We start from the raw sequence: 16,577 nt of genomic DNA, 5'->3' as shown, positions 1-16,577 counted from the left end.
CTATTAATTTCATTTTAATATTTTCTTTTATGATTTTTATGTGAATTTTAAGTTGTCTTGGGTTCGGAAGCAAAACAGTATGTTCAATTTTATTTGTCTTTTGCCCCCCCCCCCACGCATTTGTGAACCAAAACTTATCTCGTGCTCAGACCGAAAAATTCAAACAAAATTAATATATCCTCTATTCGAAGAGGATAGTCGTGGGGTTGGGTTGGGTTGGATTGTGGTTATGTAACTCAACCTGTTCTCAACATTTGAGTTTTTAGTGTCACTGAGTCTCCCGGCCCTCTGTCAAAATCTGGCGAAAAAATAGTACATCATATTTTGAAGTCGGGAAAGGTAGATGGTTTATAAATGTAAAGATGTTAAGTTTGGGTCTTGCACTTTAGGCTGTAATGTTTATTCAAATGAAGCTTTTTGGGCAACAAATTTTATAGCTACATGACTACATCTAAGCGAAAAATACATTGAGCCCAATATGCACGTCTGAGCCATAGTTACTCTAGTAATTTAGTAGGCCCAAGCAGATAATGACACATTTTTTTTTAAATAGATCCTTCGGTAGGTCAGAGCACCGTGATGGACAAAGATCAAAGTTGTCCAACTCACCCAACTCGATGTCTGAAATATCCGTCGGCGGGTCGGACTAAGTCCCACCATAGTAGGGGGCAGGAGGGGCGCAATTTCTTCCTTCAAAATAATAGTACTTTATTTTCCGGAGTAAAAGGAAGTGGTTCGTTTGCCCAACAAAGATTAGAAAACGTGTAAGCCCACTGTACATCTTCAAATCAAAATGATAACAGCGGGAAACAGCTTTAGGGGGAGGACTTTCAATGACCACTGGTTGATCTCGTAATTACATTTGAAACATAAGGCTATTCTCGGAAATATTTGTCTAATCGTCAGACGTAAGATATTCTAGAGCGGCGGTGTATCATCGCATGCCACGTGGCAAACATTACATCGTGGACTCACGAATTGAGAAGTTCTTAATGGGCCGTAACAGGTTACGTTGGCCCATATACGAAGAAGTTTCCTAAAAGCACGTGCGATACACATTGTTCAACGGTATCGTGCCGTTCATGCCAGGAATAGGGAGATAAACAAATCAATCGAATAACTGTGGCTGGTTACATCAAACAAATAAATAATATTTTATTATTCGCGTATAAATTATACAATTACCGGTCACCGTTCAGTTAGCCGTCTTACATCAAACCCAAGTAAAAACGACATTTAAAACAACTTGACAGAATAATTTCACATCTTTCAACAAAAAAAAATTCACATGTGTTCCAAACTCATAATTTACCTGTGCTAATTCTTTATATTCCAATCTGAAAGCCCATGTATTAGAAATCTTTTGCATATTAATGTTGTGATATATTGATTGCAAGAGATCCATTTATGTGCTTCTATTGCATTCTTGCCGTATGTTGTCTCTCGCTCCCTCTAAAACTCTCTCATCTTTAGTTCTTTTGGCGGCGATCAAATCCGTAGAACAAGTTTGTAAGATAAACTACAAGTCTAGAACTTGTAGAATTTTTTGTGCCTCAGTAGAAATGCAATACGAATAAATTCAAAGTATGTACCTAATTTTATTGTTGAAAAAGTTGTAACAACATGAAAGATAAAACATGCAATAAAGTTGGTTGGTCTTAATCCTAACATTTAAAGTATATAATAATATGTATGAGATTGACAAGGAACTGATCAGGAAGGGAAAGAAGAATATACCACATATGCATTGCCTGACACAACTCTTACAATTTTATAACTACTTTATTTTTTAGCATCTTTTATTCATTTCATGTGAAGGAGTGGTACCTTTGTCTTTTGAATCATGTCTCCCACTTCTCCCTTCCCTATACCATCTCATAAGATGTTTCTATTATTCTTTTAGGTCAATAAAAAAGGAACGTTTTGCCTTATTTTGGAGATGTCTAATTCGATTCTCTTTAGAATTACTGAAATTTATAACATTAGAAATTCATTTATAGTTTTGTTCTAAACTAATTTACTAATGTGTACTCGACTTTCAACCGTTACCCAAAAAAATCATTTGTTGAGTATAGATTAGTTGCATATACTGATAGTTGTCGTGATGACAATAGTATAACTTTCAGTACAAATCAACACTATATTTAAGCAAAAGTCTGTTTCAAAGTGTCACCATGGCACAAAATTGTCGGAGTATCAGTCCATCACAATATTCATTTTGAAAATACCCCATTAAAGCTTTGACATTCTCCAAGATTCTCCTAATTTATACTCTTCCATTTTCTACATTTGAAAAAATTTATTTTTAGAGTTAATTCCTATATGGCCCCCTACTTTGTGACCAGCTTCCTTTATGGTCCCCTTTTTTCGTAAATTCAAATATGACCCCCTATTTTCAGGTAAATGTCATTACTACCCTTCCTAATTCTAAATTTAAAACATTAAAACAAAATTATTTCCACCTCACCCCTCTCTCCCTCCACCTCATCTCACCCTACACCTCACCCTTCTCTCTCTCTCCAATTCACCTCTCTCTCTCCAACTCACCTCTCTCTCTCTCCAACTCACCCCTTTCTTCTCCGGTGAGGTGGCCGGCCGGAAAATTTTCCGACCGGCCACCTTCAAATTAAAAAAAAAAAAAAAATTCTCTCTCCTCTCTCTCTCTAATTTTTTTTTTTAAAATCTCTCACCTCTCTCTCTCTAAAACTCCGGCGAAGGGGGTTTCCCTTCGCCGGAGGATCTGTTCACGAACAGATCCTCCGGCGAAGGGAAACCCCCTTCGCCGGAGTTTTAGAGAGAGAGAGAGGTGAGAGATTTTTTTTTTTTAAAAAAAATTAGAGAGAGAGAGGAGAGAGAAATTTTTTTTTTTTAAATTTGAAGGTGGCCGGCCGGAAAATTTTCTGGCCGGCCACCTCACCGGAGAAGAAAGGGTTGAGTTGGAGAGAGAGAGAGAGGTGAATTGGAGAGAGAGAGAAGGGTGAGGTGTAGGGTGAGATGAGGTGGAGGGAGAGAGGGGTGAGGTGGAAATAATTTTGTTTTAATGTTTTAAATTTAGAATTAGGAAGGGTAGTAATGACATTTACCTGAAAATAGGGGGGTCATATTTGAATTTACGAAAAAAAGGGGGCCATAAAGGAAGCTGGTCACAAAGTAGGGGGCCATATAGGAATTAACTCTTATTTTTATCTTTTATGTTGTAAATGTCATTTTTTCTCTCTATGATTTTCTTCTTTTACATTTTTTCGGTTTTTTAGTGAATGACCCCTATTTATTTAGCAATATTAGGGGGACACCCCTAAAAACATTTTCGTTTAGGCTTTAACTCCTAAAGCTCATTCTCCCGTCAAATAATCGTGAAGTAGTGGTCGTGCGAATCACTTGCTTCTCATCGGACGAAAATACCCCCATAATAATCTGCACTAGAGACTTACACTATCAACGACCAAGATCAAATCCATCAAACAAACAGTGACAAGATCATCTTTCTCTCTGTCTCTCTAGAATTACTCAACCATGGATTCTTCATCTCAATTACAGAAACCAGCAAAACCCCATCTGAGTATCAAGTCATCTTCTTCTTCCCAAATCGGAAATCAAAATTTCAATGGCGAAGATCATCCACACCTCACTCTTGGTCTCCTCAATATTAATTCTTTTTCTTCTTCACCGAAGAACAAAATCCATCAAAACCCAATCTCAAATTTCAACCTTCTGATTCATGTCCCTTACAAGAGATTGTTCTTCTCTATCCAACCTCTAACAAGAAATCCAGAAACTTTAAAAAGATTGAAATGGCGGAAGAACCCATTGAAGGGTTGGCCCTAAAAAACGATCTAAGAGTAAAGCTTCTTCAATGGCTCCACACATGAAGATGCAAGAGACTCATTCTCCATTGAAGCTCTATTAGAGCTCGAAATTGAAGCAAAAAGTTTTACTTTCTAACGACCTAAATCCCTCGACTCTCTAATCATATCTCTGAACTCAAAACCCTGTCAAGAATCTTCAAAACTTACAAGGTCATCATAGTGTTTGATCAACCCTTACTCGCAGAGGTTCAGAAACATGAACTCGAATCAAATTCGATAAGACGATAAAGAGGTTTTCGTAGGTGAAGTATTAATGGGTTCAATCAGACCAATTAAAAGTCCTCTTGTTGATGAACTCGAATCAAAAGGTGAAATCCCCAAATCTTTAGTCATTTAAGCTCTCAAGATCCATCAATTACAGTTATGGCAATTGATTGTGTTCTCGAACTTGGGTATTTGGAAGAAAGAAGCAATTTGAAATCAGTCTCAGGCCGCTGAAACCATCATGTATAGATCACAAGATACCAAATTCATGTAGAAAGACATAAAGAAGAGTATCTTCTTGACTGATCAGTTGTCCGGACGGACCATGAATATGATGAAAGCTTCATTTATTCAAAATCCTGGATTTTTAGGACAAAAATTTTCATTTGAAGAAGACATTGCACAACTTCGGTTTTTAAAAATCTCCTGGAGTAGTGTAAAACTTGCTTTCATCTAACATGATCTCTAAATGAAAATGGTTTTGATAGAGAAGCTATTTTCGCACTTTCTCTCTCTAGTTTTAATTACTTTTGCTCCAAGACGAGAGAAAAAGAAGAAGGAGAGGGGAGGAATAGATCTGGACCGGTGGAACTCGAACCCATGTGATGACCATCAGATTAAGACAAGGGTAGTTTCGTCACAGAGGAAGCGTGTGATTCACACGCCCCACATATAACAAATATTTAACGGAAACTAGGTCAATCGGGGTTAACGCCTAAACAAAAATGTTTTTAGGGGTGTCCCCTGATATTGCTAAATAAATGGGAGTCATTCACTAAAAAAAACCCTACATTTTTTCATGTGAGTCGACTCAATCAAGGGCATGACCGGGTCATATTAGAGCTAGACTAAACTTGACGAAGTACTCGCCAAATCGGGTCAAATTAATCTTGAACGTCATAATAAATCCTCTTCAAAAACATGCATGTACGCAAATCTAAGACAATGAGAAATAAGCTTTATCAAATAGCTATATTGTGCTCAAATCTATAACCATCGCTTTAGGAGTTGTGTGAAATTTGCCGGATCTAACTAGACATAATATATTAACGAAAATCTTTCATTTTTTGCTTCTAGGTAGTCTTCCCCATTGTCCAAAGTTCGACGTGTCTTGTAAAGTCCACTTTGGTTGGGTGCTTGGGCAGTTGGGTGTGACCAAATATGTGAATTTTTTCATGGGAGACATCATCATAGGAAAGCTCTACCAAATAGAGAGCAAGTCAGCAACTTGGGACAATCCTCCATCTAGAAATATGAGATGGGGGGCTTGTTGTGTCCCATAAACCCTTTGAAGGAGTCTTATCAAGATAGCTGTAAAAATTCATCTTCACCAACTAGTCTAGTCTAGTTCCTTTTTCTTTGTGTTGCAATTCAAAGGATTGTTTTTTTAGGATAATTCAAAGGATTGTTGTTGAGCCGTTTCTACTTTTTTTTTTTTTTGATGAGAGAGAGCCGTTTCTACTTACTCTGAAATAATTGTTTGACCAAGTTAAATGAGTGGTTAATTGTCTCCAACATCAACGGAAAAAAAAACATTTTTTAAAATTTAACTAATCTGTATCCAACATCAACGAAAAAAAAACACTTTCATATTCATATTTTTAACTGCTGAGGAACCTAAATTGCACATGAAGGCTAGATAAATTTATATGCGGACTTTGAGCTAGGGCTCCTACAATACTTTTGTTGAGATGAATTATTTAGTATCTATTAGGGTCGTTACAATGATTTAGTAAACATCCTGGTAAAATTTTTGCATTTGGAACTTATCTAAACTACAAGCAACCTTATTCATCAGTAATCAAGAAAAGAATCAATCGATGATAAACATAACTTAAATCTACCATGACTCTACGAGATTAGGTACATCCTGACACTCAATATATAATATATTTTTATAAGGAATGTATTGTAAGCACGTAGAATGATATTGAACACGGATTTGACATCTTTTAGGGGGTCCGGGGACCTAATTCATCAAATAATTATTATTATTTTGGTTTTACATAAAAGAAGGAAATATGATTCTCTCTGTATTAAACCCGGAAAATCCAACTTGACTTGTTTTTTTTCTAATCAAATAAAGAAAAATAAGTCAATCATGTTTTCCATCTATTGATTTTGTTGCTATAAATTTTCTATTTGTCATACAATACAATTGGATTGGTTCAAGTTTATATCGTATGCTATTGTGTATTCTAATTTAATTCATAATTTTCGTTTAGATTTTTTGGTTGACTCTTTTGCCTCTATGACAAGGTTTCAGAATAGCCCAAGTCCACAACAAATAACTAGCATCAGGAGCCTGAATTCCCAACCGGCAACCATGCTACTAGTTAGACTACTTCTAAATGATTCGCGATAAAGTGGTAGTGGTCGATTAAAATGTTGAAGCAGGATATACTAATAAAGGACTAAAGCAAGTATATTAACGAACATGATTTTTTAAGCAAGAAAGTAGTCAAAGGAAATTAGAGAAACCAAACAGACGACGAAAACAAGAAGGATAGTGGATCATAGGCTTCCTTGAAGTAGTCCAAATGATAAATATTATATATTACTAAATGTACTAACATGTGAGGTTTTCTTCACAGTTTAATCCATACAGTAAGATTTATCTGCAAATATTATAGCTCAAGTGCGCTAAAATGGGAAGGTTTCGACTTGCTTTTAAATTTCAGGAATCTGAAACGAATTGATTTTGAATTTTTTTGAGTTAGCCAAACTGTGAATGTCTGATAATGGTAACCTCGAGTTCGAGACTTCATACCTTCACATTTGCTGCAGCTTCCTTGATTTGTTCAATTGTGAAAACACCAAAGAAGTCATCATCTGTGATTGCATTTATAACTGCAAGTGCAACATCGTTAACACTCACGGGTGGTGCAAGAAGAAGATCAGATGCTGGAAGAGAACTTAAAGGTTTGGTGAAGTTCTCGGTTGCTTTCAGAAACTTCTCTAATGGCTCCCCTACTAGATCAAGTGGGAGTTCATAGCTATCGACTTTTCGTTTTCCATATATAAAACCTGGTCTTAATACAACACCTGAAAAGTTCAAAACAAGCAAAATATCTGTGAGGTGGCGAATGTTGGTAACGTGAAATACACATAAGAAATGGTCAATCAAATAGATGGCTGCTAATGATTTTTAGAAGCCATTGGAAGCATCACCCTAGATAGCACTTGTATATAAGAGATTGGGCTGAAAATTGACTTCCCTCTTAACTGGTTTAATTGCAACTATTTTTTGAATACCTATGGTTACTTGATGCCACACATTATATGTGTACGTGTGTGCACGTGTCTCTGTGTGTCTGTGTCTGTGTCTGTGTGTGCGTGTGTGTGAGGTACAGAGAGAGAGAGAGAGTAACTTTTATTCAGCCCTACCAAGCTACCGTGATGCACATTTGTGAATGTTTGCTAATCTAAGTTTAATGTAACCTTCACGTAATGAAAAATGATTAAGTGAACTAGAAGAAAGGTTGCAAATGAAGTATAGATTACCGTTGTTTGGGAATTTGGAGAGAACCTCGGACTCTGCTTTCCGCTTCCCAGTGAAGTATCCAGAAGTAAGTAGAAATGGTGGTAGGTTGTAATCATGGACAGAGATCAAAACAAACTTGGGGATCCCTATACTCGAAACAAACATGAATTAGGTTTTACTTGAAGCATGACACACACTGACAATCAAAACACTCTCATGCCAAAAAGGTAAAGTGTAGCCATTATCGAAAAAGAAACATAGCAAAACGGACTCGTTTGCTCCCATTGGAGATTTAACATATCCATCTCATTGAAGTTTGTAATGCAAGCTAAAACTAATTTCGGTTCCACACTTCAATAAAATCGCGGACCAACCGCAATCTTCAGTGTTAAAGCAATATAAACCACGGTAACCCATTTCTTAATTCCGACTTGCAACTTCAAGATATTTGCCTCAATCCAAAATTTAACTATTACTTACTGAAAAAACGCAGCCAACGGGAATATGGTCGAACGGTTTTTCTTACCATAATCCTTTGCAGCACCAACTGCTACAACATTTGCTTCACCATTTATCTTCTTCATTTGCTCCTCGCTTCCAAAACCTCCAATAGTTGAAACAACTGCCGTCGCACCAAGCAATACTTCATCCCAATTTGCATAAAATACGTCCCCTGTAAATTGAGATATGGTTTTAGATATAGAAGCATACATGCAAGAAGAACTACACAATAAGAATCTGTCAAATTACTGACATAATCGTCCTAGAAGTCTAGAATGATAGTTCTTAGCTCTCGAGTAGTTTGGCCTTACCTATTTGAGAAGCTTTATTTTGAAATGGAAAATTAACTTCTCTAGTTAGTATAGAATTGCTGCTATTCACTACTTCCTAGATTAAGGTCACTTCCTACTGGTAAATATACATGTGAAATCAAGTGAAGGTTAAAAACACCTATCGATAAATTTTTGGTGCAGATACATAAGTCAGCATTATGAAGACCTCCACATTGTCATGAACCATGTTCGCATAAAAAATTTTTATTAGCTTCAGTAAGAGAACCTAAGACCAAGACCAAAGGAAGAAACATGCCTGGTATCCATGTAACCTGGTCAACCCATGGATCTGAGTAATTAGGTCGCCCTGACCTGCAAATGGCTCAAATTCCTGCTTCAAGAACTTATGTACAAAAGGCCAAAAAAAAAATTACAACTGAGATGAGAAAGCATTCTTGACCCACAGTAAACTGAGAAATAAATCCAATGCCTCTCCATGCGTAGGAGCCCCTATTTCTTCTCCACGACTGTAACAGTCCCCAGCAAACTGTCACTACCGGCGACCTTTAGTAATTTCTTTCCAGATCTTTCTCTCTCCTCTCCTCCTCCGACCACCACCTTCGAGTTGGTGGTGGCCGGAGGTGGTAGCCAGAGTATCAGAATTTGCTAACTTAAAATTACTCACTCAATGCATAAACTGTTGAATTGGATATGGGCGGCCGATGGTATCAACAAAATCAAGTATCAGAATGATCTATCCGCTTCTCGGTGGTTATTGTGTCCACCACCAGCTAGTGTTTATGTTAAAGTAACATAAGTATAATAAGTTTCTAGATGAGACTATAACGCACCTGCTTAGACTTACAACTTCTATGCCCTTGGAAACTGCAGCCTTGCATATTGCAGAACCAACAAATCCACTACCACCCAAAACTACAACCTACTAAACGAAAATAAAACAGTGAGATACCTCATTTCTAGTATAACTTAAACGCACAAATTGATAATATTTGAAATTTTTTCAAGTGCAAACCCGTTCGCTCTTCACATCAGCTACCACATCTATTGGAGCAGCTGTGAAATCCTCCCTCATGTTTGCTTCAGTATAAGTGCAGCTCACACTAAGCCTACTAGACAAACTAAAACATAAAAGAAAGGTTTATGTCAGTAAGAGGACATCCCATTCACATTATGTTGAAAAAGAAATATAGCATCAAACCAAAAGGTTTCTTTAAGTAGGGTTCAATGCTCTAAAAGTAGGATTTAAAGCTGATCCAAAAATCAATCTCTAAAGTCTAAAGTTTTCATTTTTTTTTCGTTTTGTTTAATTTCACGAAATTCCCATATAGTCTAATAGATCACAACGGGAAGAACCCATGGAGTAAGCAATTTGTGATACATAAACTTCCTACTAGGCTTGTTTAAGTAGCTCTAAATTTCCAATTGAATGTGTACATTATTCAACTATTCATTTTTCTACTATTAGGGTTTTCATTATTGCTTTTCAAATTGGGTCAAATCAACCTACAATTAAAAACAAATTCTAGGGATTTGGCTTGTTTTTTTCTAACAATTTCCCAATTCTAATGGATTGAACAAACTGTAACTGTACTATTTGGCAATCCAATTTATAAGGAAACAAAATCTTCATCTTATTTCTCTCAAAGTTAACACATTTTCTCAACTACTTAACTCTATCTCCTCCCCTATCTCTCTCTAAAATCATAATTTTAGCTCAAGTAGAGTTAAATTAGAGAATTCACTGAAATAGTTCAAATTATGGAATGACAGAAAAACGAATAAAGAACTGACCGATTCTGAGTAGAAGAAGAAGAAGAAGAAGAGAATTGAAGAGATGAATTTAACCGAATTGGAGACGCCGTCTGTTTCTTGAATGAAGTCGGAGGAGTTGAAATGGCGGCGAAAGACATGAAAACCGACGAAGACGACATTTTTCTTTTTCAGAGGGTGAGAAATCGTCGAGACTCGAAAGAGAACAAAGTTGAACTACTGAACTACAATAAGAGAGAGGGGATAGTATGGAAATGACATAAACAGCCTTTTACTGTGAGGTTTGTTATTAGACACGAGGTAGTTGAGAGAAGATTAAAATGTGATTTTGCAAGTTAATACCAGTTTGAGGCCATTAATTTTGTCGGGCTTTAGATCGTATCTGTTGGGGTCTCTCCTTATAATAAAAGGAATCCTAGTTGGAATAAGATTTCTCTTATTCATTGTTTGGGGAAAAAAATATAAACTTCTATTTTTTCAAGCCAAAACATAAATTCCTATTTCTATTGGTAAACCTCTATTTGTTTAGGGAAGAATTGTTATCCAAGAGTGTTTCCACACATCTTGAAGAAATGTTTAATCCTCTATTTGTTTAGGGAAGAATTGTTATCAAAGAGTGTTTCTACACATCTTGAACAATTAGTTTATCCACCATAGGTTTGGTGAAGAATTGTGTAACCCATTATTATCATTATAGTGGAAGATTTCTGGACTAGATCTCGTGATTTTTACCTTCTATTTGGAGGGGTTTTTGCCACGTTAAATAATCTTGGTGTATTTACTTTTACTTTCGCATCGTTTGTCTTCATATTCCTGAACAAGTTAATCATGTTACTTTTCCTAACAAGTGGTACCAGAGCTTAGGTTGGATTTATTGTTCAGAAATATGGAAGTGAATACTAATCGCATGATTAGTTTAGATGGAGAAAACTATTTGATGTGGAAAGCAAAAATGGAAGATTTGTTATACTGCAAAGACCTAGTTGCACTCATTGAAAATCACAATATAAAACAGATGAAGATGGAAGAAGAAGACTGGAAGTTATTAGATCGAAAGGTTGTTGGATTTATTCGACAATGGGTAGAACCCAGTGTTTTTCATCATGTATTGACAGAGACTTCTGCTTTTAGTCTGTGGAGGAAATTAGAAGAATTATATGATCAGAAGACAGCTGCCAAAAAGGCTTACTTGTTCAGAAAGCTAGGAAAATTACAATATAAAGAAGGAACCTCAATTACTCAACACTTGAATGAGATGAAAAGTCTAGTAAATCAACTTTCTGCAATGAAGTTAGTTTTGGATGATGAATTGCAAGCGTTACTTCTTCTAATTTCTTTACCATATAGTTGAGAGACATTGGTGGTGTCTCTTAGCAATTCTGCTCCTGATGGCATCTTGTTCTCTTGTGTTTCTTTACCCAAAATTTTAAACCCTACTAGCAATAACTTTACCCAAAAATGAAAACATTTTTGGAGATTGATTCTAAACCCTACTGGCAATAACTTTACCCAAAATGAAAACATTTTCTGATCATCTTGTATTTGGAGATTGATTAGCCTAATTTGGTTGTTGAAATGATCTGATCTTACAGAAATGTAGTCTGAAACCCTGATGTTGTCTGATATTTTTATATTTCTCCCTCTTAGAAAACAGAGAATATAGAGAAAGATAAAAGGAAAGAAATTTTGAAGAACTGGAGTAAAAAATCGAAGAGGGCAAATTTGATTGAAAAAAATATCTCTTACCTTCTGATTTTAGGGAGAGATTGCGATAGAGAGAGAGAGAGAGATTGATTGTTGGGCACTTCTTTTCGGATTTATATAAGAGGAAGAACAGAGACACAGGGCATCATCTCTCACCTTGAATAGTGACTAAAACCGAAACAGAGAGTTATCATTAATCATCATTCGGCTGACATTATCTCTATTACCATCTTCCTCTCTTGTGTTTCTTTTAGTGAGAGAGAGAAATTAACAGAAGTTGTAGAGAGATTAGTAGAAACAGAGAGTTGATCTTTGATTAGTATATGCATTTAGATTCTTCAATTTTCTTCTTTATGATAAAGACAGAGAGTTGAGAAGAGGAAATCATTATTGTATTTTTTTTACTGTAGAGAGAGAAATCAGAAGTTGTAGAGAGAGAGAAACCGAAAATCAATTCATCTTCTTTACTCCTTCATATTCTTTCTGCATTTTTTCTAATAGTTTTAGTGAGAGACAAATTAGAAAAAGTTTAAAACACAATAGAGAGAGAAAAAAAATGTGTTGTCGAAGAAGACCCTGTTTGGTTCGAAAGCTTTGCTGAAAAATCATTTTCTCCCGGAGTTGTGCTGGAAAATCATTTTTTCCTCGGGTGCGTTTGGCTTCGGAAGGGAAAACAAGTTTTAGTGAGAAAAGTTCAGTTTATCCTCCATGTTTCTCTTTTATTCTTTCATACTTACTAATTTTCATATTGTTCATTATGAGTAACTAACCATCTTATCTAGGGTTTTAGATGAAGTCTATTATTAAAATTATTTTATAGATGTGATTTATATGTGAGTCAATTAATTCCTAGATTGAATTCTCGTTTACTGTTAAGTTCTTATTGCTTATAATGAAAATATCTTTCGGATTTTAAACTATTCATGTTATAAAACCCGAGTAATATAAAGAATTAGTTGACTAGTGCAAGTACATCATCTTTAGAATCGTTATACGGATGGATTCGAAAACCCTCGGTTCTCCTATTTTCTAAGTTTTCTCTATTACTAATATATTCGTTATTCTATTATTTTGTTTTCTTTTATTATCGTCTTACCATCAAACCACTTTTGAGAAGAAACCGTAATAGTTATAAGGTTAAGAACGTGATTGACTAAGTCTATGCGCATCGATCTCGTACCGGAATATCACTACTTGGCGCCTGTGCACTTGCAGGTGTAACCTTTTTGGGCTTATCATTAAGTAGTGTTAATATTCAAGCCCTTATAGAGTTGTCCCCTTATTAATTCAAAGTCAACTAAATCAAATATAGTTGACTCGCACCGGTCCTGAAATTAGTTGTCCACAAAGGAGAATTGGTTGTCCACGTATTGACCACCATATGGTTTCCTCCTCGTTCATGTTAATTCATAATTTTTTTTCTAGTTTTAGTGAGTAATTAAATATTTGATTCACTTGAGTGATACTATATCTAAAAATTAATATGATTGTGACAACTATTCTCTTAATTAAATTTAAACATTTAAATTGATTTTCCTTTTAAGACAAAACCTACTATAAGAATTAGAAGATAGGTGTGATTGTTTGTAAGTCCTATAAATAGAGATGAATAACCACATTCTTGAACCTGCAGGAAAAAAAAATATAACTTCGAGTTCTTCTTAAAAAAAGTATTTTCCTCAAGTTCTTTTAAGCTATTGGAATGGCCAAATTCCCTTTCACCAATATTTTCCTTCTTGTTCTTGTTTTATTCTCTGGTTTGTTCCTCAACTTTTACTTTACAAGCACCAAATTTTTTACAGTATATATGTATGTATGTATGTGTTTATGTATGTATAAACTTCTCCGACCATCTCACCTTGACGACCATAGGCACTTTCCTTCAACTTCGACCCACAATAACCTCCTCCTGTGAGAAGATTATATGTGTAGATGAGCTATACAAAAACATTGGTTTTACCCATAAAGTTTGTGTTTGGTTTTAATTGTTTATCTCATTTTGTCGTGTAGTTTCAACAATGGTGGTGCAACAAACACAAGCATGTGACGAATATGTAATGTACTATAATTGTGACACTGATTTATGTTCCTATTATTGCAAAGGCGAGCATGAAGATGGATTTGCAATTTGTGATGGCTACAAATGTATTTGTCGTTATAACTGTAACACAGTCAAATAAAGGATTTATATTATCTAGGCTTAAGATAAATAAAATCATGAATACTTAGTTATCTTTGTTCTATACTTTGGTACGTTTCCATTTTTCGATATGTTTTTTTTTTCTCATAGTGTCTTAATCTTGTTCTTCTTGATTCTAACTGATCCAAAATGAATATTTTACATAATCAACCTAAATAATAATTTGATACCTAACGAGTCTTTTCAAACTTCTTGATTCTATCTTTGCCAAATTCTTAGGATTTCTCTCTGTAAAAATATATCTTCCTAATTTTCCATCCAAAACCAACTTCTTCATCACTCTTTCCATTTCTCCCTCTCTCTAAAATATATCTCATATATATAGAAAACCAACCCCCTAATGCTCTATTTCCATATCAATCAAAATCTCATTCTCTGATTTGATTTAAGTTCTTCCCAATATTGTATTAGCTCTTGCCTATCACGTTTCTCCCCTAAGATTTCTTTCTCTCTTTCAAGATATCTTTATTTATCTGCCTTAAAAGAGAAAGAAACATATCTCTCTCTCTCTCTCTCTTTTTTGTTGAAATATCTCTCTCTCTCTAGACGTTTGAAACACCTCTATTTTTGTCCCTAAAATAATACCATTTCATATCTTACTCTTTTGAAAAGAATAAATAAAAGATTGGGTTATTTCCCTAATGGCCCCCTACTTTGTGACCAGCTTCCCGCCTGGCCCCTCACTTTACGAGAAATACCCATATGGCCCCTTCCGTTATAACACCGTCACTTGCTCTCCTCCTTCATGTTTTCTCTCTCTGGCAAGTCACGCCACATCATCTATTACGCCACCTCATCACCTTCTCCGGCAGAGGTCGCCGGTCGGCCAAATATTCCGGCCGGCGACCTTCAAACTAAAAAAAAAATAATTTCTCTCTTCTTCTCTCTCTCTAAAACTACTCCGACGAAGGGAGACCTTCGCCGGAGTGGTCTGTTCTTGAAGAACAAACCGAGATCTGTTCTTCAAGAACAGACCTTGGTATGTTCGTCTGTTCAGTGAAGAGCAGAGAGAAAGATCTAGAAAAAAAATTACTAAAGGTCGCTGGTAGTGACAGTTTGCGTGCAACCCTTACCGCCGTGGAGAAGAAATGGTGGTGGGAGGTTTGGTGGAAACAAAAAAGTTTGCCAAAATTTTGTACTCCGGAGAATTTTCTTGGTTTCCAATTCCCAATGCGGCGGTCCTTTCTTAATTATGACAATGGCTACCATGGAGAAGCATTGGATTTATTTCTCAGTTTACTTTGGGTCAAGAATGCTTTCTCATCTCAGTTGTCATTTTCTTTTTTTTGTGCTTTTGTACATAAGTTCTTGAAGCCGAAATTTGAGCCACTTCAGGTCAGGGCGGCCTAATTACTCAGATCCATGGGTTGACCAGGTTACTCAAGCTAATAAATTTTTTAACCATCACTTGATTTCACATGTATATTTACCAGTAGGAAGTGACCTTAATCAAGGAAGTAGTGAATAGCAGCAATTCTATACTAACTAGAGAAGTTAATTTTCCATTTCAAAATAAAGCTTCTCAAATAGGCAAGGCCAAACTACTCAAGAGCTAAGAACTATCATTCTAGACTTCTAGGACGATTATGTCAGTAATTTGACAGATTCTTATTGTGTAGTTCTTCTTGCATGTATGCTTCTATATCTAAAACCATATCTCAATGTACAGGGGACGTATTTTATGCAAATTGGGATGAAGTATTGCTTGGTGCTGCGCAGTTGTTTCAACTATTGGAGGTTTTGGAAGTGAGGAGCAAATGAAGAAGATAAATGGTGAAGCAAATGTTGTAGCAGTTGGTGCTGCAAAGGATTATGGTAAGAAAATCCGTTCGACCATATTCCCGTTGGCTGCGTTTTTTCAGTAAGTAATAGTTAAATTTTGGATTGAGGGAAATATCTTGAAGTTGCAAGTCGGAATTAAGAAATGGGTTACCGTGGTTTATATTGCTTTGATACTGAAGATTGCGGTTGGTCCGCGATTTTATGAAAGTGTGGAACCGAAACTAGTTTTAGCTTGCATTGAAAACTTCAATGAGATGGATATGTTAAATCTCCAATGGGAGCAAAAGAGTCCGGTTTGCTATGTTTCTTTTCGATAATGGCTACAGTTTACCTTTTTGGCATGAGAGTGTTTTGTTTGTCAGTGTATGTCATGCTTTAAGTAAAACCTAATTTGTGTTTGTTTCGCGTATAGGGATCCCCAAGTTTGTTATGATCTCTGTCCATGATTACAACCTACCACCATTTCTACTTTCTTCTGGATACTTCACTGGGAAGCGGAAAGCAGAGTCCGAGGTTCTCTCCAAATTCCCAAACAACGGTAATCTGTACTTCATTTGCAACCTTTCTTCTAGTTCACTTAATCATTTTTCATTAAGTGAAAGTTTACATTTGCAAACTTAGACTGCCAAACATTCACAAATGTGCATCATGGTCGCTTGTTCAGCCCAATCTCTTATATACAAGTGCAATCTAGGGAGACAAGGGCTTCTATATATCATTAGCAGCCATCTATTTGATTGACCATTTCTTATGTGTATTTCACGTTACCGACA

General features: G+C 35.8%; 1 protein-coding gene across 1 annotated transcript; it reads right to left on the bottom strand.

The window, feature by feature from the left end:
• Positions 1–6,602: 6,602 nt before the first annotated feature.
• Positions 6,603–10,496, bottom strand: LOC147569866 (NAD(P)-binding Rossmann-fold superfamily protein). Its single transcript, XM_086656398.1, has 7 exons — positions 10,140–10,496; positions 9,361–9,466; positions 9,179–9,267; positions 8,644–8,699; positions 8,081–8,227; positions 7,575–7,700; positions 6,603–7,115 (listed from the first exon to the last, which is right to left on the bottom strand). Exons 1-7 carry the CDS (start codon positions 10,277–10,279, stop codon positions 6,835–6,837), a joined length of 945 nt encoding a protein of 314 aa, XP_086512524.1. The 5' UTR covers positions 10,280–10,496; the 3' UTR covers positions 6,603–6,834.
• Between the last annotated feature and the right edge of the window lie 6,081 nt (positions 10,497–16,577).

This window comes from Eschscholzia californica, unplaced genomic scaffold (assembly GCF_041429995.1).
Source record: "Eschscholzia californica isolate CP2 unplaced genomic scaffold, dmEscCali1.0.p SCAF_1, whole genome shotgun sequence".
Classification (NCBI taxonomy): Eukaryota; Viridiplantae; Streptophyta; class Magnoliopsida; order Ranunculales; family Papaveraceae; genus Eschscholzia; species Eschscholzia californica.
This window is presented reverse-complemented; position numbering and strand designations above follow the sequence as displayed.